This window comes from Engystomops pustulosus, chromosome 1 (assembly GCF_040894005.1).
Source record: "Engystomops pustulosus chromosome 1, aEngPut4.maternal, whole genome shotgun sequence".
Taxonomy (NCBI): domain Eukaryota; kingdom Metazoa; phylum Chordata; class Amphibia; order Anura; family Leptodactylidae; genus Engystomops; species Engystomops pustulosus.
The window spans coordinates 157,614,972-157,638,588 of record NC_092411.1 but is presented as its reverse complement, the minus strand read 5'-3'; the positions used below and the strand labels follow the sequence as shown (position 1 = coordinate 157,638,588).

Here is a 23,617-nt window from a genome sequence, read left to right as displayed (position 1 = left end):
TAAATACAGCATGAAATCTAAAGCCGTATCCGTCGTGCCGCAGAGAACAGGTGGACGTGCCTGTATGCAATCAGAGGCACTGCAGCACCGAAAAAGGTAAACATAATTTTGTTTGTTTTTATAGTCCCCCTGGCCGGATATAATTTTTTAAACCGGGACAACCCCTTTAATGGTATATCACTACATGTTCCAATTGTCTAAGTGTAACATCTCTTATAAGTTGTGTCTTTTTCTCAGTGCTTCATTTGCAACCATGAAGGGACCTATGTGCTGATAAAGGTATCAGTTCATAAGTATTTTTGTATTTCATGGATGCATGAAAGGCAATAATAGTCTAATATATGGTATTGGTTACAGGGAGTAAAACACTAAGAATAAGTGATGGATGTGTGAATGGAAATTATATTTTATAACAATTCATGTTATAGGAGTATACTGATGGTTATAATAAACATGTATTGGTAAGGGGTTTGTATTGAATGTTTTTTCCTTTTGTTGTCCAATATGTTTCTATATCTATTAACAGCGTGATGAAGGACCATGTTTATGGCATTAGTTTTGAAATTTTTAGAAGCCCGAACATGCTTCAATATTCCAAAAGCTACTTCTTTTATATTAAAAAATATTTTCATACATACAAAAAAAGCAAAATGAAACAATGTATATCCAGTTTCAATTTTTATAGTTTATATCTCAAGAAAGCAACATCTTTTAGTATATTCACCAAACGGTGTAGCAATGGGAATTTCATACCCAAATAGTTCACACTACTTAAAGAGAACCCGTCATGCAAAATAACCCCCCTAAACTAAATATATTTTCGTAAACTGCCATTAGAGAGCATTGCCTCTATCCCTTCATTGTCCCTCTACATGCCTGTAAACCTAAGCAATGAGGTCCTAAAGCTGTATGCAAATGACCTGTGAAATGTCCAATGAAGCATTAGCATATTCAAGCTGTCCACCTTATTCACGGGTGGGAGGTACAGCCACACCCCCAGTGCTTGACTGACAGCCTGTATAATGATGTGAGGCTGTATAATGATGTGCTTCCTGGTGTTGGTGGCCACGCCCCCTGCAGCCTGTGTGTGCATGTGTGTGTGTTTAGGAGATACAGCAGCTCCAGGCAGCCATGTTACAGCAGAACATGTCAGATTCATGTGTAGCTGATGTCTGTGTCTCTCACCTGTATATTAGGAGGATGCAGCATGTCAGCAGATGCAGCACACACTAGCCATGCTTTACTATACATTACACACAGACATGAGCAGGGAGAGGGGAGGGGTAACAGCGGTGACATCACTGCCTCTGACCATGTGACCAGCCTCATTTACATGATAAAAAATAGATGATTTTACAATGATTAATGTATGAAATAACTAGATAAAGGCTGGGATGGGATCCTTGTGAGCTGCTCCAACAGGTAGAGGTGACAGGACAAGTGACACAGACCTGATGACAGGTGTCCTTTAACTTTGGGCAAAGACTTCAGTTAACGCTCAACAAGGCAAGCGTTCAGGTGAATTAAAGTCTCTGACCTAAGTCAAGTAGTGCAAATTATACGGGTATGTACTTTCCATTGGAGTTTAAAGTATGCTACACCGTTTGGTGAATATACTAAAAGATTCTGGTGTTACTTTTTTGAGATATAAGCTATAAAGATTGAAACTGGATATACATTATTTCATTTATCTATTGTTGTATGTATGAAGATATTATTAACGTAAAAGAAGTAGCTTTTGGAATATTTAAACGTGTTCTGACTTTATTCATTGCTATATTTGTGAAGGAGATCGGAGGTTCCGTATCTCCGAAATTTACAAAAACTTGAATTTGTGACTCTCTCTATGTTATTTTGATGTGGCATTAGTTTTGACAGTTTAGGTCCAGATACATTATTGTTCCTGCACCAGTTTTTTGTCTAAGTGTATTTGGAGATTGCACTTTTTTTCTGTATAAAGTGTTTGCACCACTTTTGTGTTGTGGTTGCCCTTTTCCAACACTTTAGAAAATTGTGCACCCAAAAGGGGCGTGATGGTGCTTAGTCAGAGTTTGCGCCATATTAATTACTGTACTTCACCACAATTGTGTCGCAACACTTTAAAAGATGCAACCATGTGCACATCCTGAAACAGACCAGATTTACTAAACGCCTGCGCCACTATTAGATTATCCGGTACAAACTGCACTAAGGTAGATAGCTCCAGTTGTCATATATTTGGGCCCTACAGTCTGTAATACGACACTATAGACCCTCTCCATACTATTCGCTTTAAAGGTTGTTTTTCCCTTGCCTTTCATGCATCCAACTCATGTGCATTTTAATCCCTTTGTTGCATTCCCTATAATTTCATATAAAAATTGTATACTTATCCTTCCTTAACCTCTTAAGGACCAGGCCCTTTTTCTTTTTGGCGTCTTTATTTTTCCATGTAAAGAGCTGTGCAAGGACTTGTTTTCTACATAACAAATTGCACTTTATAGCGATGGTATTTAATATTCTGTGCCATATACTTGGAAGCGGGAAAAAAAATTCTGAATGCTGTGAAAATGATGAAAAAACACATTTGCGCCTTTCTTGTGGGCTTGGAGCGACGACCGGAGCCAACATGCTGGCGCCCACGCCCCACCAGCTTGTTAATGCTGATCAAAAGGTCACCAATCATGGGTGTTAGCGACGGCCGTTTGCTTCATTGTGAAGCAAACGCCTGGTGAGTATGAAGAGGGCTCAGCCCGTGAGCCCTCTTCATACTCCCCCATGTGCATCAAGACATAACGGTACCTCTTATTGCGCTATGGGGTTAAAAAACCTTAAAAATTCTCGATAAATGTGGCGGAAAGCATTTTCTGCCACAAATCACTCTAGAGATCTGGAAATTTTGGCTTAGTACATCTTCCCATATTATGTATCATTATGGATTTCGCATGTCATTTTACATAGAAGTAGGGTGCTAGCTGACTGGCTGAGACAAGATAGAGTTTTTGCCAATGGTATGTTCCAAAAGGTGTAGGCTCTCATCGGTTGATTCAAATAAGGAATATGTTGGATTCTAAATAACCTTTGCAAAGAACAATTTATTGAAAATAGACATTGGGGGTTATTTATCTCGGTGTTTCCTGGGTTTTTTCGACGTAAAAAGACGTATTGAGGGTTTTTTTGGACTTTTCACTCCTAAAAAGTCTCACAGGGCTATTTCCACCACTTCATTAATCTGGCATTAACAGTGAACTACTGCTAGTGCAATGCCGTGCAACACCATGCAAAACTAGATTCATGACTTGAGACTTTTGCAAAAAGTCCCATAGTTACTCCAGTCCCCTGCTGGTGTATGTGCTGGGACTTTTTATGCAAACTTCTTTTGGACTTTTTGAAAAACAAAATCCCACACAGCAATTAGAGCAAGAGAGCATTTATTAAAGGACCAAAAGACACCTTTATGAATCCCATGTTCAGCAGTACTCCAAAAACAGCCATGGAACTGTGTCAAGGAGCCAGGCTAATGATAAATAACCCACATTAAGCTGTTTATTCGTTATTCCCTGTAGCTGTGATTGGCTAGTGGATGATGTAATCTGTTACAATGTTATTGGCTATTCTCTGTTGAGTTTAAATCTGGAGATACTTGTTTGAATAGTCTGCCTCAGATAATGATTTGAGGATTGAATGTTGAACATAGATCGAATTAATTAATGATTGAATCTATAATTAAAGCTGTATAAACTGTTATAATATATAAATTCTGTAAGCAGTGTGATTCTAACCATGGCCCAGAAAAAGCCTTGAAGGTAAAACCCAGGGTCGATGGTTTTATATGTGAATTTTATATTTTTAAATCCAGTCTCGGATGTTGATGAGGAAGAGCGGTGTGAGAGTCTGGAGTCTGTTCCTCGTGGAGGCCCTGGAGTTGGATTTCAGCATCTGCCTGCTACTGAAGCACCATTTACAGCATATGTATAGTGGGATTCCATCTAGTTGTTAGATCTGCAATGCAGATAGGCAAGCGGCAGTAGAGTTTGAAAGCCGAAAATGTGAACACACAGCATATACTTTAAGCCAAAGCTCAGGCAGTGGGCTAGGAACTTTTGTACCACCAAGTTGAGCACATGCACAATGCATGGTATGTGCATCACCTTGGCTCATCCCAAAGCCGCCACAATGTTCTGGCATTTGTCACACACCACCTTGCCAGGCTTGAGGTTCAATTGCAGCAACTGTCATCTGTCTGCTCCTGTATGCTTGTTGTCTTGACAGATGAGTTTTAGCATGGCTTCTTGCCATTGCCAATAGGCTTTGCTATTTGGTGGTAGGAGTGATGTCCAGTGGTGGCCAAATGTGAGCCAGAGTAACTCCTGCCTCAGGACCAGCCACCAGTACATTAACCTAGTAAGCAGTTATGGAGATGTAATGTTCTTGCCCGTGCTTACTGGTCCATGTGTCAGTTGTGAGGTGTAACTTCGTGTGGCCTACCAGTAGCCGCTGCACATACTGCTGCCTACTTACACCAGTAGAACTTGGATCAGACGGACGGAACATACACCATCTCTGCAGAATCCGCTCCATTATCACCAGCACACCACATCCCTGTCCCTCAATTCCTATTTTACTCATTGTAAAAGAGTACTAAACTATACAATGACAGCACCTTTATGATCAAGGTATTTCTGGATGCTATTCGTTGACAGGAGCAACTTTACAATGAAGTTATGATGGACTATTTACCCACAGGAGCAACTTTACAATCAAGGTATTACTGGACGCTATTCACTGACAGCGGCACCTTTGTGATCAAGGTATTACTGGATGCTATTCACTGACAAGAACATACAATCAAGGTATTACTGGATGTCATTCCCTGACAGGAGCATACGATCAAAGTATTACTGGACGCTATTCACTGACAGCAGCACGTTTATGATCAAGGTATTACTGCATTATATACTGACAGGAGCTTCTTTATGATTGATATCACTGCATGCTATTTACTGACTTGAGCAAACTTATTAACAAGATATAACTGACAGCAGCACCTTTAAACTGAAAACTATACAGAGAAGGATCTTTCTGGATGATGCAATAAATGCTAATATTCCTGCTCTGTCTTTCCAAATATAATCCTCTATACGCAGTAAGAATCAGTAGCTCAATGCAGTTTTTCACAGTGGCCAAAAAAAGTCAATTATTTCAGATTCACACCCGTACTTAACAGCAGCCTCTCTGTAACCTGAAAAGGGCAGTTACTGTTTTTTTCTGACTGACCCTCGAACAAGTAGCAACCTCATCCTAGCTCTGTCACCTATGTGTAATAGCATCTGGACATGTGCATAGTGCTCTTATATTGTAGAGTCATATGTCCAGCCCGGCTAATGACAGGTATACCTACAGAGGGCATGGCTGCGGTTGCTAAACTGCGACAGGCTGCTTCAGCAATGATTGAAAAAAAATTCTCCATGGATAACAATGAGGTTTAAAAGATATTTCAGGCTTCCATCCCAAAATCCATAGACTCTGAACTGCAAATTACAATAATTTTTGTACAGGATGGAGAATATTACTATGTGAACCAAAATAAACATGCCCCTGCATTCACTAGACTGCAGGTAGAAGGCAGAAGCTGTAATAATTGTCATCTACACTATTGATTTAGAAAAGTTTTCAAATTTAACACTTTTGACAAACACTAGGAGACAAGCAATGGTCCTCTAACTACAAAACACAGTACTGCATTACTGAACTTTTATGTGCTTAGAATGTTGGCATCCTCAACCAAAATCAGATGAAAGTCCATTTTATGCTTCTCTCATACTGTCTGTCAAATGTTGTATACAGCTATCATGTGCAAAAATATGCCTTACAAAACTTCCTGCTGAAGATGAATGGAAATAGTTCTTATTTAAATCAATGATTTATTAAATGATCCAAAAAAAAAAAAAAAAAAACACAACATCTTACAAAAATGTTTTATCAGCATTTTTTCAAACCAAAAACATACATCGACTCAATTTGTTGGAGGTGGTGGGGGGATATTAGTTGGTCCTTCACTTGGTAATGGAGGCCTCAACATTGGGGGCATTGGTCCAGGTGGTAGAACCCCAGGTGCTGGAGGAGGCACACCTGGAGCTGGCGGAGGAGGCACTCCAGGTGCTGGGGGTGGAGGAACCCCTGGTGGAGGAATCCCAGGAGGAGGAATACCAGGTGGAGGAACACCAGGAGGAGGTACAGCAGGATTTGGTGGTGGTGGTGGCACGCCTGGAGGTGGAACACCAGGAGGTGGTAAAGCTGGAGGGGGAACAGGAGGCGGTACACCAGGTGGCGGCACTCCAGGGGCAGGAGGAAGTTGAGGTGGCGGCACTGGGGGAGCTGGTGCTCCAGGTGGTATGGGGGGTAATGGCATTCCACCTGGAGGTGGAGGAGGCATATTTTCTGGAAGGGGTGGTCGAGGTGGCATGCCATTTAGCAGAGGTGGTGGGGGCCGTTTCACACCAGGAGGGGCAGGGGCTATGCTGGCTATAGGAGGTGGTTTCTCCATCTTGAAATGAAACTGTAAGAAGAACTGAAACATAAAAATAAAAAAAAAAAAAATTAACATGATTACATACATAAAAATATAGCGTATATCGTATTTTATGTAAAACTACATAGGGGGAAAAAAAAAAAAAAAAAAAAAAAAAGGCTGCTTTCACATTACTTGTGCCACACGGGCATAGTACACATTCGGCTGGAGAGGCGGAGGAATGAGTGCTGCTCACCCCTCCCCTCTCCATAGGAAGCAGTGCCTCACAGAGGAAGAAAGGCGAGCACACACGTGCTGCCTGCACCTTCATGGCTGCCTTTTGTGGTCGCATGAAAGCGGTCTTAGAGTAAAAGATTGCTATATAACCCTGAATAAGAAAAGGCTTATGCTTATTAGTCTTTATTATATCATCGTTAAGTGAAACACCGAAAAGCCAGGTGGTGAGCACAGACAATTTCATAAATATTTGTGAGAGCTGAAAAGCCTCATGGGAAATCCTAGAAAGGAACTGTTTACCAGCAAACTACTGGCAGACTTCCATTCTAAGTACCAGCTTCCCACCATATTCTAAGCAAACTGCAGATCAGAATGCCAGCAAATTTCTACTGAAAAGACCTTGTGTGAATTTGATGGTGGCTTTAGGGCTCATAAAGATGGGCATTTTTGACATCCGTTTTTTTTTTTTTGCAGATAGCATACTTATACACTAATTTCTATGGGTTCATTCCCACAACTATTTTTTTCCACAGATAGAAAAATAAAAAAGCAGCATGCACCATTTTATTTTCTTACAATGGGCATGACAGAACTGCATAGAAGGATATACAGAAACAAACAAAAAAAACCTACTGCCAAGGGAAGAAGTTACATTAGAAAACCATCTTTATTGTAAAAGAAAAGAGGAGGACATATGGATGTGAAAAAAAAAAAAAAAAAAAAAAACGGATGTGGATGCAATATGGACTGTACACAAATATCACGAGTCTGCATTGTTTCTTACAGGTCCATCTGAATGAACCTTTAAATTGTAAAATGCATTTTTACACCACCTTCACAAAGTGCCTTTGAAGGAAAGAAGGCGTAGAGTCCTTCATAGCTTACGTTAAACAGCTTTCCCCTCTTGGGTCTTGTATAACAGGAAACACTTGTTGACCAATACAATCATAGCCTAATATTCAGCTTTCAAGCTGCACTGTATTTGCCATTGACAAGAAGCCCAATGTTCAACACCATCAGTTTTATTAAACACAATTTAAAATGAAAATATTAGAGACAAGATACTAGCTTTTAAATATATAAAAAGGCTGCTTGACATTTTTGCCCTAACAACCAGTCTCAATGAGTTAGACCAAAATAGCCCCACGCTGACTCCAGCAGTCAAATCATGCAATTTCCCAGTCTATTCAGTCACATTCACTGCTTGTGCCTGCCAAATTGAATGTTTCGGGAAGTAAGTGTTCTCCTTGCAGGCGTGTGGAGACCTGTAGCCATTCATGCTCCACTAGCCGCAGATGCTAGAGAAAACTCTTACCTGTTTAGTTTCTCTATTCCAATGTGTCCAGAATTTACCTTCTACTTTGTCAATTTCCCTGCTTGGAACCTAAACATACAAAACAAATATAAATGATGAGATGTTACTAATAATTTCTAATAACTGCAAAATCTTCAATGTACTCTTATGGCAACATGTATAGAGCAATAATGCAGATGGGGGGGGGGGGGGTTGTATTACTCAGCTGTTTGTTGTGAGATGGGAGGGGTTGTGCCTAAAAAGAAGAAAGCTGAAGGACATGCTAGAGCTCCTAGCTGAGACTCATGAATGTGTAGAGGGGGAGATCATTGCCAAAATCCTTCTTAGATGGAATTTAGTGACTGATAAAAAGGGGAGCTCTGCTGTGTATCCATGCAAACTGCTTGGCACCAGGGGAAGGGAATGTTTAATACATCCTGTAAAAATTATGAAAATTTTATGTCAAATTCCAGATAGCAAAGAAGATTTTGATAGCATTTGATACCCTGCCAAAAATCAAATCAGGAGACATTGACTAATATTACTAGTGGCTAGACTTGTGATGTTAGAAAAAGTCTGCACTAGTGGAGGTCCAGAGCCATTGTGGTGGAAGAGAGACAATAACCCATTTGTCATCAATCATACTAGCATTTTGTCAGGTCAATACAAACAAGAACAACAAATACACAGGGGAATGACCTGGAAGTAACAAACACAGAATTCAATATTGAAAGTACAGAGATCCCATCCACAGGAAGATTTGGACTAATATAACAAAGAATCATAAAACAATACAAGATAAAATGCATCTTATATACACTCTTACAGCCAAAGGGAATTATTAGTGATTGTGTGTATGCATACGTCTGTGCACCAATTTCCAATATCGGACACTGAGGATACGCTTGTAATATTATTTTGTGTCACTTTGTTACTCTTTTAATGAGAATACGTCATCAGTTTTGAGATTACAAAGCAACAAACAGTGTAAGGCAGCAGCTCTGAATCATACCTTCAATATGTAGCAGCAGGACTTTGTAAAATGTGTTTGTAATTTAGTATTGTAGCCAAATTCAGAGCACTCTGCTGGACTGGTGTGTAACATCTTACAGAACCCCCCCTCGTTATAGTGTTCAAACTGAAGCCTGCTACAGAACTTGCACATAGCAGAGGAAAGGTGCAGTTCAGTGAACAAACCACATACCAGTGCACTAAAGTAATCGAAGTCCAGCTAAAATTCTGAAATATTTTTTCACAAGGTAATTTAACAACGCTCCAGTCCTGCTACATGTTTGCAGCTCTGCATGGCCAAACCGAAAGATGCATAAGATTCAAGGGCAGAAAAACAACAAACCTTAAATGCAATGGTTTCATATGGCTCTGCTGCCATTAAGAGGTATTGCCATCGCCTGTCTGGTGGTTCAATTCTCTGCTCATAAGCGGACATAAATCTGTGCCTAGGCATGATGCTCTCTGCAATCTCTGGATAGTCAATCTGGAAGAAATGTGAGATAATATTAAATGCCATTAAAAACTTGAGAACTGAGAACCAGCCAACAAATATGCTTTACAGCAAATACACCCGTACTTAAGCTTTACCTTGTTATGAAAGACCTTTAATTAGCTACAATAAGCATTGTTAAAAGTATGGCTTTCAGAGAACAAAGACATAACAATGAAGTCTTCAGTTGGACTCCATCCATCCAATGTTAAAGAGGACCTGTCAGATTTTGCCCCCGACTAACAATGTCTGCTGATAAAGAGTAACAAGTCCTCCCAATATCACCTAAAAATAGCGGCCAGTGGGGCACTGTACCTCAATTACAGCCATTTTTCTGATATGCAAATTAGCTTTTCCGGCTCTCCTGAGAGAGGAGAAGAGTCAGAGATACCAGTGAACCACGCCCCATTACTCTGATCTGTGTCTCTTCAAATCACTGCCCTGCCCCCTTGTACTTGAGGACCATCTGCCAATATTCAACTACAGACATATAAAGCTCTATGTACAGATGGGAAATATTGTGTCAATCTTTTTACACGGTGCCCTGTGTTTCATACATGACATGTGACCAGTGACATCACAGGTCTCTCAGCCTTCTAGGAATAGCAAACTGTACCCCATGTATGTGATTACATGAAATCCTAGCAGCCTCCATGGAGGATCTAGAGGAGTAGAAGTCACAGAAGCCTCCATGGACTTCATGTTGTCAGATACATGCATGGGGTACAGTTTATTATTAAGAGTCTAAAGGACCTGAGATGACGTTACATGACATGAACTGTGACCAGTAAGGAGGCATAAGGCATGGGGAGGATTAGATGGGAGGGGCCGGACGAACAGGACATGCTCCCTCTGATACCAAGTAATATAAAAATAAAAGATGATGATTTCTGTGGATGTAAGCAAAACTATTTTTAGCTAAAAGTAGGAACCCGTCACTGGCTGTATAAGTGCAAATATGGTGATGGGCTGACCGCCTTAAGGGAACCTAAAAGATTGGTCTTCGATGAAAAAATAATAATAATGAAAAATAAAATAAACCCCCCCCCCCCCAAACATTAGGAAAAACAATACAAATTTAGTAAGAAAAAAATAAATAAATAGGATATCTATGTTTTTTTTTCCCCTACATAATGGTACCTGGAAAAGCAGAGACTGTTGGCCACTTTCAGGGTCCCTTTGTTTTGTCACTAAAAACAAACAAAAAAGAAAAAAAGATTTTGAACACAACGAATCGCAGTCGCAACATCTAAATAGATTTATGGTTCAATCAGGTTTATTGAACAGAGATAGAAACAAAGCAGTACAAATTCAACAGGGTGGAAAATAGCACAGGCTAGTACAAAATCAACCAGGCAAAAAAAGAGCCATGAGCTTCATTCTGAGCTGCATAGCTGATATTCAGATTAACCAAGATCCCACCAAGACCTGAGGGCTGAACTGCCACTAGAGTAGGCCTACAGTGAGGTGAAGGTGCAAGGCATTAGTATAAGTGAGGTGTTTGCCGGAATGCGACTCTCACACGAGGTATAAGAACATATACTAACATAAGGTGTAAGGCAGGATTACAACGGATAGGGCTCCTATAGCCATTCCTCCTATTGTCCCATTAAGGAGATCTGAATGAGGGAATCAGAACTGGTCCTCTGATGCCAGGGATGAAAACATTTGAGGTGCAGCCATTGGTAAATGGGGTAGAGCTGGTAACAACATACTAATAAAGAGAAATATCTAAATAGATCTATACCTTTATAACCAGGGCGTCCGATCTTCACAAACTTTTTCACTTCAACCTTAACCTTTTCAGGAGCTGGTTGCGCAGGGGCTTCTTTAGCTTCTTTTGCGGCACGCCGAGCCCTTAATATAAGAAAGTGAGCTAAATTTCACATGATTCTTAACATTTATCTTTCAACAGATGTGTTTTTGATAATGACTTACAAATTAGTCTGATGCTTTTTTCCTTGTGTATGCGCCAGATAACTCCCCTAAGAAGAAAAAACAAATGCAAATTAAAAAATGACAGAACAATACATTTAGAAGGCTAAATTTTGTAGCCATGTTTCCTGAATGGTGACAAAGCTTTTAACAAAATTCACTTTTCATGTATGTAAACAGAATCAACTAATTTATAAGAGAAAAGAGCTTTGCTTGTCCATGGGGAACAGATAAATCACTATTTACCGAAAGAGCAGAAATGGAAACGATTCAAAACTTATAACACTAGTATATACCTCATTATTGTGGAGTGTAAGACACAGCTTGCATTCATATGAACCCAAGTGATTTTTCATGAAATAGGGGTCCTACAAGACAAAAGGATCATAATAAGACAAAACAATAGGCATCCAAAAGTTTAGAAAAGCTTTGTATCTTATCTAACAAACTCTCTTCACAATTTTTAAATTAGTAGGATAAAATAATGCCAAAAAAAGGAGACGGAGGTTAAATGCAATGTACAACTCTAACAAAAAAGGCAGTGCTGACTGATAAACAGCACGTAGCTCCCATGCCTTAATGAAACAATGCATCCCTTTGTTTAAACATTGCTTACAGTCTTATGCTACATTTGCCAACAGAGCAGGACACCTGGCCTCATACTGTACACATATCATGCCAGCACCTTGTTGATATCAATTGTCTCCAATGCCAGCTGCCTGAGACGCTCCCTTCTATCCCTGTTGCTTTCAGATGCGGAGGCAACTCCTCCGCTGCCAGTCTTCCCACCAGCACGGTGTTGAAAATCCATTTTTGGAGGGTATGAAGGGTCACACTAAGAAAGAAACCTAAAAAGACAAAATTATTACTGTGGTTAATTCATCAATAAAAAAACCCAAATATTTATTTAAATGCTACTATTGGCCCAAGGGGCTTCCGGCTCTGTTAACACCCTTACAATAACAAATGCGATTAGTAATGAGCACCCTGTGTTTTTCATGTAAACAATGTTGAGCTTCATAGAGATTAATGGAGCAGAGTGGTTATACGTGGCCGTCTGCTCCATTAGTCTGAGGAGCGGTCACAGAGACCTCCACTGATCAGCAAATTAGGCCCTATTCCTTTGTGGGAAAACCCCTTTAAGGAATTGTTAGTGTCTAACTAGAAAACAATATACTGATCGCTTCCAAAGAGACTGTAAAGGTGTTGATCACTTGTGAGTGATGGCATGTGACCACCGTGTCCAAAGACTGGCTTTGGTACCTCCATAATAGGCATCAGGTTTCATGAAAGTGTCGCCCGTTGCAAGCTGTGTGAAAGGGAGTTGATAACTCAGATACTATAAATATAGAGGATTCAGCTCTGGATTTCTTTGCATCCTTGACCTTGAATTCTGCTCATGGCTCCTGCCAACTACTTGTAGACCTGTCATTAGAAACCCACCGATGCTGAGCATGAGCATTTGAGTAATAGATAATAGAGTACTAGATTAAGAAATGTGCCCAATAGCTGGACCCTATCCGCAGATTCATCCCTATTAACTTATTGGGAAGGGTCTCTTCATAAGATCAGCTCAAATATGTCTAGGTTATGTGTAATGTACAAAATCTCAGAGCTATACCTAGTTATAATGAGGACCATATCTATGTTTTTTTTTTAACTCCGTTTTATTGAAAGTCACAAGTAATAAAATACAAAAAGGGCTTCAGACATAGCTGACAACTCCACACAGTTTCTTTCACACAATGATTGTATACGATATCTATATATCATCATATACAATCAAGTAAGAATGCTACATTAAACACGCTACTGTAGAGATGATACCAGGGAGATGTGTCATCAGGACTAGATGACCAGGGCGGGCCACACATAAGATAGTGTATAGGGTCACACCAGCCTACGAGAAATTACACATAGTTACAAAAAGATCCCGGGGTCTGGGAGCTGCTGCGGGAGAGTTACACCATCTATCCCATACTCCAGGAAGTCTCTTTATACTACCCCAGTAATCATATGTAGCAGAGCTGGTTGTGTAGTAGAATTGTGCATGTGTGGAAGTTTGAATGCACAAATAAAATACATAGCTCAGAGTTCTAATGAATGGCATCAGATCCTACAAACACATCACAGTGTATATACAGTGCAAGCTCTTTGCACAGGAAAGGGGTGGTCTGCAAAGAGGCAGACACTTCAAAAGCATAATATAGAACAGGTCCTGCTCTCTTAAAGGCTGTTTTAGTGAACTTGAAGAGTGCAGAAATCAGGCGATACCTTTTTGAGGCTTACAAGAATAGTAGTTCGCCGACAGACATGATGTTATACATGAAACTGAAAATTCACAGCATTTGATACACACTAGGCCAGTGATGGCGAACCTTTTAGAGACCGAGTGCCCAAACTACAACAAAGACCCGCTTATTTATCGCAAAGTGCCAACACAGAAATTTAATTTGTGATATATACTCCTTTCTCTGTCACAGTTTTCATTACTACCAGCCCCTGAGGCACAGATAAAGCAGAAAATAGTCCCAGGTACTGCTGTCACTTTAAAATATCTCTGCGCACATCAAGTCCTGGGCTGTCTGGGACTGCAGGAAGATACCTGGAATCATCTCTGGTGATGGCCTGAGTGCCCACAGAAAGGGCTCTGAGTGCCGCCTCTGGCACCCGTGCCATAGGTTAGCCATCACTGCACTAGGCAGTGATCAAAGGATCTTAAAAAACTTTAACACAAAAGATTCAAAAATACAGGGAAATCTTATTTGTGATATGATGACATTCAACACACTAAAAACCTGTGAGCTCTGTCTTATCTGCTTATGGCCTCCAGGTCAGAGATAGGAGGTCATGATAGTGTATGTGAAACAGAACACATCTGAAGTATCTGAAGCTCCCACTAGTGGCCAACAATAGAAATATATATAAAAAAAAAAACTGTAGTATTTTTAAAGATTTCCAAATCTAGCTGGTGGGCTAGAAAGCTTATGAGGGGGCATTCTCCAGTGCTTTCAGCAATTTGCACCCAATACATTCCACTTTTTTCTGCTATACAGGCACAAAAAATATATAGAAGAAATATCTAGTTTTAAACACCTTTTCCCTCTTGCCACATCTCAGAGACCGCAGGAAATTTTAAGCAATTTCAAGTCTAGATATATTTTATAACATGGTTTTATTTTTTGCATACAAAGCTATAACTTTTGGTCCTGCGAACTGATGCACAAAACCAACAACCAAAGTTGGGGGGGGGGGGGGGGGTGCAAACATTGTGGCATCTATGCACCACAGCCATTTAGGTGTTATGAGTTGTTAAATGAGCCTTGTGGATCTAAAACCAAATCCAAACCAATAACAGTACTGTGGAAGCAGTCCCCGGGTTACATACAAGATAGGTTCTTTAGGTTTGCTCTTAATTTGAATTTGTCATAAGAGGTATATTTTATAATTGTAGCTCCAGACAAATTTTTTTGTCCCTGTGACAAGCATATTTTTGAAAATTTTGTGCTCTCATGGGAACAAGAATCATCAATAATACTTCATTACACACACTTTACAGCTAATTAGTGCAGCCTGGGACCAAAGTAAAGAATCCAGGGAGCTTCACCAGAGGTCACATCAGACAGAGAGGTCCCTCTGTAACTAGGGGTTGTCTGTAAGTTAAATGTCCTTAAGTCAGGTGCTGCCTGTACCTTCAAGGCCACACATAGCTGAAGCATTATATATGGATATATAAATCAACCTGCAGGTTGACTACTAGAAGGTCATCTTAGCTTTTTAAATTTATGTCCTATGGGTTTTTTTTTTTTTTTTTTTTTTAAATCAGATATTTTTATTAAATGTTTCTCTGTAATCGCAATGAAGAGACCCCATGGATCCCAAGAACCTCCGTCGGACCCCTTGTCGCTCCCTAAGATGACTTTAGCAGACAGCCGCACATGTCCATTCTGTGCCATTCAGGTCTATGAAGCTAATGGAGATTGCCAAGCACAATGGAGAAGAACTGATCACCAAGCTAGGCCCTATCCTTTGGTTTTCAGTTAAACAGGAGCCATTAACATAGTAAATAAATGAATGTTGGAATAGTCCTCTCAGCATTAGGCTAAACTCACATGTCTGTTTAGCCTTGGTTTCTATGGCTAGCAAATGCACAGTTTCTTCTATTGGCTCAGACACGGGACCGAAAGACTACATTCACATGGACGTATGCCCGCCCGGATATGCATGTCTGGCATGCTAGAGTGGAGGATGGAAGACTCATGCCGTGCACACACAATCCTGAGCACAGATACATTACCAAGTGCTTTATCTCATCTGACGCTACACGTTCAGTGTACTACTCTAGCTCTAGGCCGCAGCGCACACCCTGTACCGCATGCACACAGTACGTCATAGAAGCCACGTTCACCTCATAGGGTCGGTAGACGAAGCCCAAATCCTCTCTCACCTCCTTCTCGTGCCCACTTTCCCGGCTCCCTCGCTCTCTCCCGGAAGTGCGTCTCAAAAGGCCGGATACTACGTCACTCTTTGAAGAACTTTATTCCTCTCCACACAACGTACACATCCGGTTTGGGGAGTGTACGTAGTGTAACTATGGGCGGCAGTGGCAGGTGAAAGATAGTGCAGTGCCATGAGCACAGGATGCGGTACAACGAGAAGGAGCTGTTGTCCCTCTCCAGACAGAGAGCGGAGAAGGCGGCGGAGCTGAGCATGAGAGGTCCCAAGAAAGGCAGCGGTGAGTGAGCGGAGGGTCCTGCTTCCTCCATCGCTGCCGCTTTCTTTTGCTGTAAATAAATGGACGGCTACCGTTCCTATTTCCTGACGCTATTGGAATCCCATTATTCTTCCAGGAGAGACCGTCACTTAGTTTCCGGCTTTCCTGGTGTGGGCTAAAGGAAATGTACCATTAAAATCCATCAGGACAAACCATGGACACTTCCTCCTAGATCCAGACACCATGACCATGGTAATCTAATTATATCTGTTATCCAGATAATGGAGTTACCCTAGTCCAGCGGTGGCGAACCTATGGCGCAGATGCCATAGGTACCCCTCAAGCCACCGACCCAGCACAGAGCTCACCAGACAAGACTCAAAGAATCTTTTCAGTCTCAGGAAACTCAAGATCTGCTGCCCTCTGTGGCATATTAAAGAAACACATTGGTGACTGCAGGAAGAGTGAGAACACGTAGAAAGACCTGATTATCTTCAGAGCTCTGGCTGGTCTGAAGAGAAATTACAACAATAGTCCAAATTTGTCCTTCATCTTTCAACTGTATTGGTGTCCTCAAGAGGCCAATACGATATAAATTTGTGGCAGAACAGGGAGCAATTCGAAATGAGCGATCCTACGTTCCTTTGCAGGGCATAGGTTTGGCTGCCTGACCTTTACATTTTGCCGGATTAGTGGCCGAACAGCCAATCCGTCAAATCTCCTAGCTACAGGTATGATTTGCCAGGGAACTCCCCCTGGCCAATCATAGCCATGGCTATTTGTTAGGGGCCTCAATTTGATGGATTGCAGTTTCAGCAACCAGTCCGGCAATACATCCAGGTCCGCTCATCTTTAGCAATAACGTGCTACTTAAATTGCTGTTTTGGCACTTTGCAATAAATAAGTGGGTCTTGCTCATTCTCTAAAAGGTTCGCCATAACTGCCCTAGCCCCTTTCTGATGTGGCACTACCTGCTGTACTCCTTGCTGGGGAGCAGGTGGGATGCTGAGGCAGTGTAACAGTCTGTAAAACACGGATAACAAATATAAGGAGATTACTACAATCCTGGAGCCTGGATCTATGAGGGTGGGAAAATGTCTAGCAACCATTGCTTAAATCAGGAGTGTGAGTGAGTACAAGACACCTTGTAATGTATTTTATAAGACGAAAGTCCTTCCTGACCCACTTACTTGGCTCCATATAATATGTTTCCCTTGTAGTGATACATACATGTCTTTGCAGGCAAATGGACAATCACTGAGGTGTCAGATTACATAGACCAGTGATGGCAAACATATGGCATAGGTGCAAGAGGTGGCAGTCAGAGCCCTTTTCTGGGAATGTGACTATCTCCTTAGCACAGAGTTTGCTCTAAAAGCCCTTCTTGCAGTCCCAGGCAGCCTGCAGGAAGCGTGAGAAGGTGCAGACACAGGGTTGGATTATCACTTGAGTGCCCTGGTAATCTGACTTTCCCCGAATACTAGTGTACACCGGTTGAAAGCTGTGGCTGGCTGCTTAGGCAAGGTATATGCAAGAATACGAAAGTCACAAAATTTGTTGTTAGTTTAGGTCCTCTTGTATTGAAGTTTTGGTTATGTCTGTTTTTTTTTTTTTCTCTTATAACAGTATTGAAGAAGCGTCTGGTCAAATTGGTAGTGAATTTTTTGTTTTACTTCCGTGCAGATGAAGAGGAGGTAGGTATAGGAAAGCAAATACTTTTTCTCGTGCAGCGTATCCATTCATGGTGCATAGGGGCACATTTACTGTCGGACTTTGCCTGTTCTTTTAGGTGCAAACTGCTTGCAAAGGTATTTCAGGAGTACCTGCACCACAATTGAGTCGCACTCGGCCCTTTTATAGCGCAGCTGCACTAGGAAACGTGCAACACAAATTAGGGGGCTTTCCGGTGCTAAGTTGGACCGTGCGCCAGGTGTAACATGCTAAGTCCAACAGAATGTGTCAAAAGCCCTATGTTAAAGGTGCAATGAAACAAAAAGTTTGGTGCACTCTGTTGCGGTAGTGCAGGGAGCGCCAGATTCATGAAGAACAGGCGTAAGAAATCTGTAATACGGCGTACCCTGTACATTACAATGGGAAACTGTACATAGCGCAGTTTGCACTGTGCTTAGTAAATGTGCCCCATAGTCTAGTAACTGGGGGCCCCTCTATAATTCATCCTTGTTCATTATACCTGCTGCTAAAGAATTGGTGACACAAAGATACTGGGGCACATTTACTTACCCGGTCCAGTCGCGATCCAGCGGCGTTTTCTCCGACGCTGAATCGGGTTCTGCCGGAATTCACTAAGGTCCGTGTGCCGATATTCACCAGGTGTCACTGCTGCGCCGAGGTCCGCCGGAGTTCACCTGCTTTTTTCTGGTGTATGTGAGTGCTTGATCTTGCGACACAAATGGCTTTTTAAATTCCGCGGTTTTTCCGAATCCTTCGGGTTGTCCGGTGGCCACGCCCCCTGATTTCTGTCGCGTGAAAGTCGGCGCAATTGCGCCAAAAATCGATCGCGTGCGCCACAATCCCGTGAAATACAGCGCAAAGCGGAAATATTCGGAAAAACCCGACGGATTTGTGGCTGCGGACCCTTAGTAAATGTGCCCCATTGTCTTTGCCCTGTGCTATATTATATGTATGTACTGTATAAGACATCCCATAGAGTCCAAGTGGTTTCTCTGCACTAAAAAGCTTTCTCAGCTTTCAGACAGATTTTCTCATGAAAGACATGTTTATGATGCAGGAAACCTTAACTACAGGGCTATATATGTAGTTTATATGTGAACAGAGAGCTGACTATCTTTATATTTTAAGGAGCTTATTTAAACTTGGTTATACATTTTTTTTTTTTTTTTTTCCCAGCCGGTTGGAGCATTGCTTTTAGAACACTGTATGGTAAAGAAGGATGAGGAGAAAGGTTTCTTGATATGTGAGTATAGGGATCATGTACACTGATTCATAATTTAGTACTGTCATAATTTTTTTTATTCCTTAATATTCCTTAATAGCCTGTGTTTTAATTAAATGTCTCTATTGCTAGCTTTCATTGATGAGCCAGACAAAAGGTACATTTTTGAGTGCAGCAGTCAGGAACAGCGTGACGAATGGGTGGAAGCACTAACCAATGCAAGGTAAGCTTTGATAAATGACATGGAAAGACCTTTAACAACTGAAATGTAGTCATAAAATAATCCACCAAGCCATCACTTGTTGCCGTTTTCCACAACCTCTTCTCCAGCTGAGATTTTTGTATGGGCTTCACTCCTAAAACATCTGTTATGGTAATACTCACACTCGGCAGCACTCAACCTTATTAGTATTCTGTAGTGTTCATTATGAGATAACCTTCCTGTGTTCCCACATTCATAATTCTGTGTACTTCTACTATTCCTGAGATGTGAGTTAGCAGTATCACAGACAGAGCTGGATCAGGCAGTTTAGGACACATTTTGCACTATATAGGTTATGCTGTGCATGAATGGAGGAACCCCACCTCGTCTAATAGTCCCAATATTTATGTGTACATCAAAATCAAAGTTTTTATAGCATGACATATGTTTTATTTACCAAGCCTCTGGACTGTTGTTTGTTCTGTTTCAGCTATGAGTTCATGAGGAAAAGTCTGCTATTTTATAGGAATGAAATTTTGAAGATTAGTGGGAAGGTAAGTTTAGGGGATGTGGGTCATCACTTGTGCTTTAGTTTGATACTTACATTGGTTTGTGCATGTAGGATCCTTTGGAGCAATATGGGATATCGTCAGACTCTCGCTTTCAGCTGGAATCCTCAGACATCTGATGTCAATCTTGTCTCTTTTCAAGCAACTGGCCCAGACTGTGATTAATGAAGTTCTTTGGAAGCAGAGATTCTATTAAACTGTATATGATTTCAATACTCAAAGGGGATGATCATTAGTGTACCCAACTAAAGAAATCCAAGATCACACATAAATATATTAGATCACAAATCTAAAACCACACAAAAAATACAGGACAAACATATATACACATAAATACACTTTCATAATAATAATAATTATTTGTATAGCGCCTACAGATTATGCACCGCTGTACAATGCATGCCAAATTGGTCCCTGTCCCCATGTGGCTCACAATCTAAACATCCTACCAGTATGTTTTGGAGTTTGGGAGGAAACCGGAGTACCCGGAGGAAACCCACGCAAACAATGAGAGAACCTACAAACTCTTTGCAGATGTTGACCTGGGCTGAACCAAGGATCCCAGCGCTGCAAGGCAGAAGTGCTACCCACTCAGTGACCGTGCTGCCCCTATACTGCCCTCTTGCACAGCCCTGTTTGATTTTGTCTGCGTAGCAGGATTTCTGCCTGTATATAACAGGGGATCTGGCTATTGGATTCAGTGTAGTAGGAATGAGTCTCCAAATATGTTTTATTTGTATACATCGTGACCTTTTATTTTATGTGTTGTTCCTCTTTTTTTGTGATTTTTAGATTTGTTATCTAATATACTTATGCTTTTACTAACAAAGAAATTTGTGTGCCATCTCGGATTTGTTTGGTTGAGTAAATTATTTAGTATTGAAATCCCTGGGTCTATTCTAGGTGGAGTTATATTTTTCCATTTCTCAGCATTGTTATAGGGATGTTCATTAGGTCATGCTTGGCAATCTAGAAGCATACAGTTCCAGGAAGATGAAGCAAAGCAGATTACACCAAACATCCCTTGTTCTGTAATAGTATTTGCCTTAAGATATGTGAATGTTTCTATTAAATGAAAGTCTTAAGTTACAGCTGCATGTGCACTTACATTTCTAGAAGTAGTCTGAGCACTGATATTTTCACTTCTCTATTTACTGTGGGTGGGCAATGATCCGTTAAAAAGAAATGCATCTAATACAGCCGTATGCCGTCTGTTCTAAAAAGAGAAAGGCACACATCTGATTTTAACTCTCCTTTTCTTACCCCTAGCATGGGTCTGTAAAATTTTAGTCAATATGATTGATTTTCCAAACTACTGCAATATTTCATCCTGCATTATGAGGCTATATGCACATTTCCGTAGCAGCGTACATCTGTGCTACTCACTACTCCCCTCTGCAGCGGCCATGTGGTAAAACAGGGCAGGAGTGGGTCCTGCTCTATCTTTTAGGGCGCAGCCGGCTAGGACACAGTGCGGTGAGACATCTTCATTGATTACAATGGCGGCTGTGATCAAATTCAGTGACATTTAGCTGAGGCCCCTTTCACACTTGCATTTTCCACACAAGTGATTTTTGATTTGCAGAACTCGCATTGCTCTTTGCATTGTCCGACGATGTGATATGCATGTGTCACTTCTCAGCTAAGGTCCGACAGAGTTCACCATCTTTTTAATGGTGCATGTAAGTGCTTGGGCTTGCGACACAATTTGAATGTTTAGTCCTGCGCTCAGTCAGAATCTGTTGGATAATCCGACGGCACAACCCCCAATTTGTTTCGAGAGGAAGCCAGCGCAGCTGCGCCAAAAAATGATAGTGTGCGCCAAAATCCCAGTTAAATACACTAGTTAAATACCTGTGCAAGCCGTGTAATCCCTGAAAAAGGCGCACAGTCCAGCGAAAATGAACAGCGCAACCCTTGGTAAATGAGCCCCTATGGGTCAGACTTGAGTCAATAGGGACACATCAAAAACACATTTTTAATGGATGGGTTGCTAGGTGATGTGAAGTCAAGAAGTGGTTTGGGTAACTAATTGAAGAATTGTGTGATTTGAAATGGGCACCTGAAAAACGCATCGGAAATGCAGTAAAAATGGCAATTTCTTCTAAACTGACCAGAAATGCAGGCGAAAATGTCAGTTTTTCACCCATTGCACTCTGGCACAATCTGCAATAGAGGTGTGAAAGAGCCGTAAGACTTCTGGCAGGCAACAATGTTTTGATGTATATAGAGGTGGTAGACGGTCATATAAGGAAGGTATATTACATGTGTGCACATTCATTTGATTGGATTCCATTTATTGCAGCAGCAGCAAAATACAATGACAACTGACTGATCATCTGCATGACTATGTTTCTTAATGGATGACCCCTGTGAAGCTAGCTTGTAAATTGACTTTGTTGAAACAGCACTGGCATTATTACATTTAATTATTTTTCATTATTCCCTATGGGAACATACTAAACTGATGATCTGCATTGAGACTGCTGTTCTGGCAATCTAATACATTTATTTATAGTCAATGAACACCCAAATGGTCGTGCAACAAAGGCAGAGCTAGATTCTAGGTGCTGTTGGCTTTATACTCCCACTAATGTTTATAAATCTTTCTCTGTGTTCTTATATCATAAACTAGACCTATTGGGCAGCTTGCAATATTCCCCCAGATTATTATACATCCCGATCAGGATACAGAAGGTGGTGTGAACCAATTCCAATCATTCAAATTTACTTACATCCTTAAATGTACATAGGCGACTACTGATCTATTGTAAAAATGCCATTAAATGACTATTTTGGTAAAAGGGCACTAAAATTTGTTTTTTCTTTTGTGGTATTTCATTTTATTCATATGTAGGATAAAAATCATGTTGACTGTTTCCTTTTGTAAAATGATGGCATTAAAAGCAAATCTAAACATTGAATATACTGAGCACAAATGTTCTTCATATGTGAGAAAAATAAAAATTGTATAGTTTGATAAAATCATGTCCATGTATGTGGTTATTTTCATTTAAATACAGCTACACAATGCATCAAAACTTTAGTACTAAATTGATACTGTCACTGTGAAACTGTTTGATGGTAGGAATATTGCAAAAATAGAAATAAAAAAAAAAATCCCAACACCTCTACAATGGAAGGATTCCCAGCCTCCCCAGGGACAAGAAACCATATGGAACATTTAAGTGTACCTCCCCCTACATTAGTTGTTTCCTGTTCATGGAGAAGTTTGGAACTCTGCTCCTGTTAGTGCTATCAGGAGCATTACTAAATAGCACACGCAGTCCACCTGCAGTGCTCCTGAGATGGGAGAGGCAGCTGGAGGGCTGTTGCAGGGAGCTGGTGACAACGGCCGATGCCTTCTCCTGACAGTAAGACCTACAGATGAAGTCACGTCTCTGACCTGGTTCAATGGAGTTAGGGACTGGTGTGCGGCTCAGAACAGCCGACTGATCCGTAGCAGGGCCTCGCTCTCTTTTCCACTTCTGGTCTCCGTTTTGTCCACTGGCAAATTAGTATTTGCATACAGAGAGCTGAGATCGAGCGGGAAAATCATTAGTAAAGTAAAATGTTTTAGCCAGGGGGTCTTTTTGTTCAGAGTAGGAAGGAGGTTACCTATAAGATCCGTTCCAAGGTCTGGAAAGTTTCTTTTCTTAAAGAAAAGTATTGGTCAGCGGATAACCCTAACATATCTGTAACCCTAGATTTTCTCCAGAGAGGTCTAGAAGTAGGTTTGAAGAACAAGGCTCTGTATATCA

General features: G+C 41.0%; 2 protein-coding genes and 1 long non-coding RNA gene across 4 annotated transcripts; 2 read left to right on the top strand and 1 right to left on the bottom strand.

Annotated features, from left to right (window-relative positions):
• The first annotated feature begins 29 nt into the window (after positions 1-29).
• LOC140096164 (uncharacterized) lies at positions 30-5,454 on the top strand. Its single transcript, XR_011850074.1, has 3 exons — positions 30-96; positions 4,726-4,744; positions 4,791-5,454. It is a non-coding gene; the product is annotated as an uncharacterized lncRNA (long non-coding RNA).
• Positions 5,455-5,943: 489 nt separating this feature from the next.
• SF3A2 (splicing factor 3a subunit 2) lies at positions 5,944-16,026 on the bottom strand. 2 transcript variants are annotated; one of them, XM_072112663.1, is made up of 9 exons: positions 15,905-16,026; positions 12,143-12,305; positions 11,754-11,825; positions 11,461-11,507; positions 11,270-11,379; positions 10,663-10,712; positions 9,376-9,516; positions 8,043-8,111; positions 5,944-6,550 (listed from the first exon to the last, which is right to left on the bottom strand). In XM_072112663.1, the coding sequence occupies exons 2-9, from the start codon at positions 12,266-12,268 to the stop codon at positions 5,996-5,998; spliced, it is 1,170 nt and encodes a 389-aa protein (XP_071968764.1). In that variant the 5' UTR covers positions 12,269-12,305; positions 15,905-16,026; the 3' UTR covers positions 5,944-5,995. The 2 variants fall into 2 exon arrangements, with proteins under 2 accessions (XP_071968764.1, XP_071968774.1); XM_072112673.1 differs by having other exon boundaries at positions 15,866-16,014.
• A 25-nt stretch (positions 16,027-16,051) lies between these two features.
• Positions 16,052-20,947, top strand: PLEKHJ1 (pleckstrin homology domain containing J1). The gene is made up of 6 exons (XM_072112684.1): positions 16,052-16,192; positions 17,798-17,865; positions 19,040-19,106; positions 19,218-19,308; positions 19,778-19,841; positions 19,910-20,947. The coding sequence occupies exons 1-6, from the start codon at positions 16,099-16,101 to the stop codon at positions 19,973-19,975; spliced, it is 450 nt and encodes a 149-aa protein (XP_071968785.1). The 5' UTR covers positions 16,052-16,098; the 3' UTR covers positions 19,976-20,947.
• Positions 20,948-23,617: the final 2,670 nt, after the last annotated feature.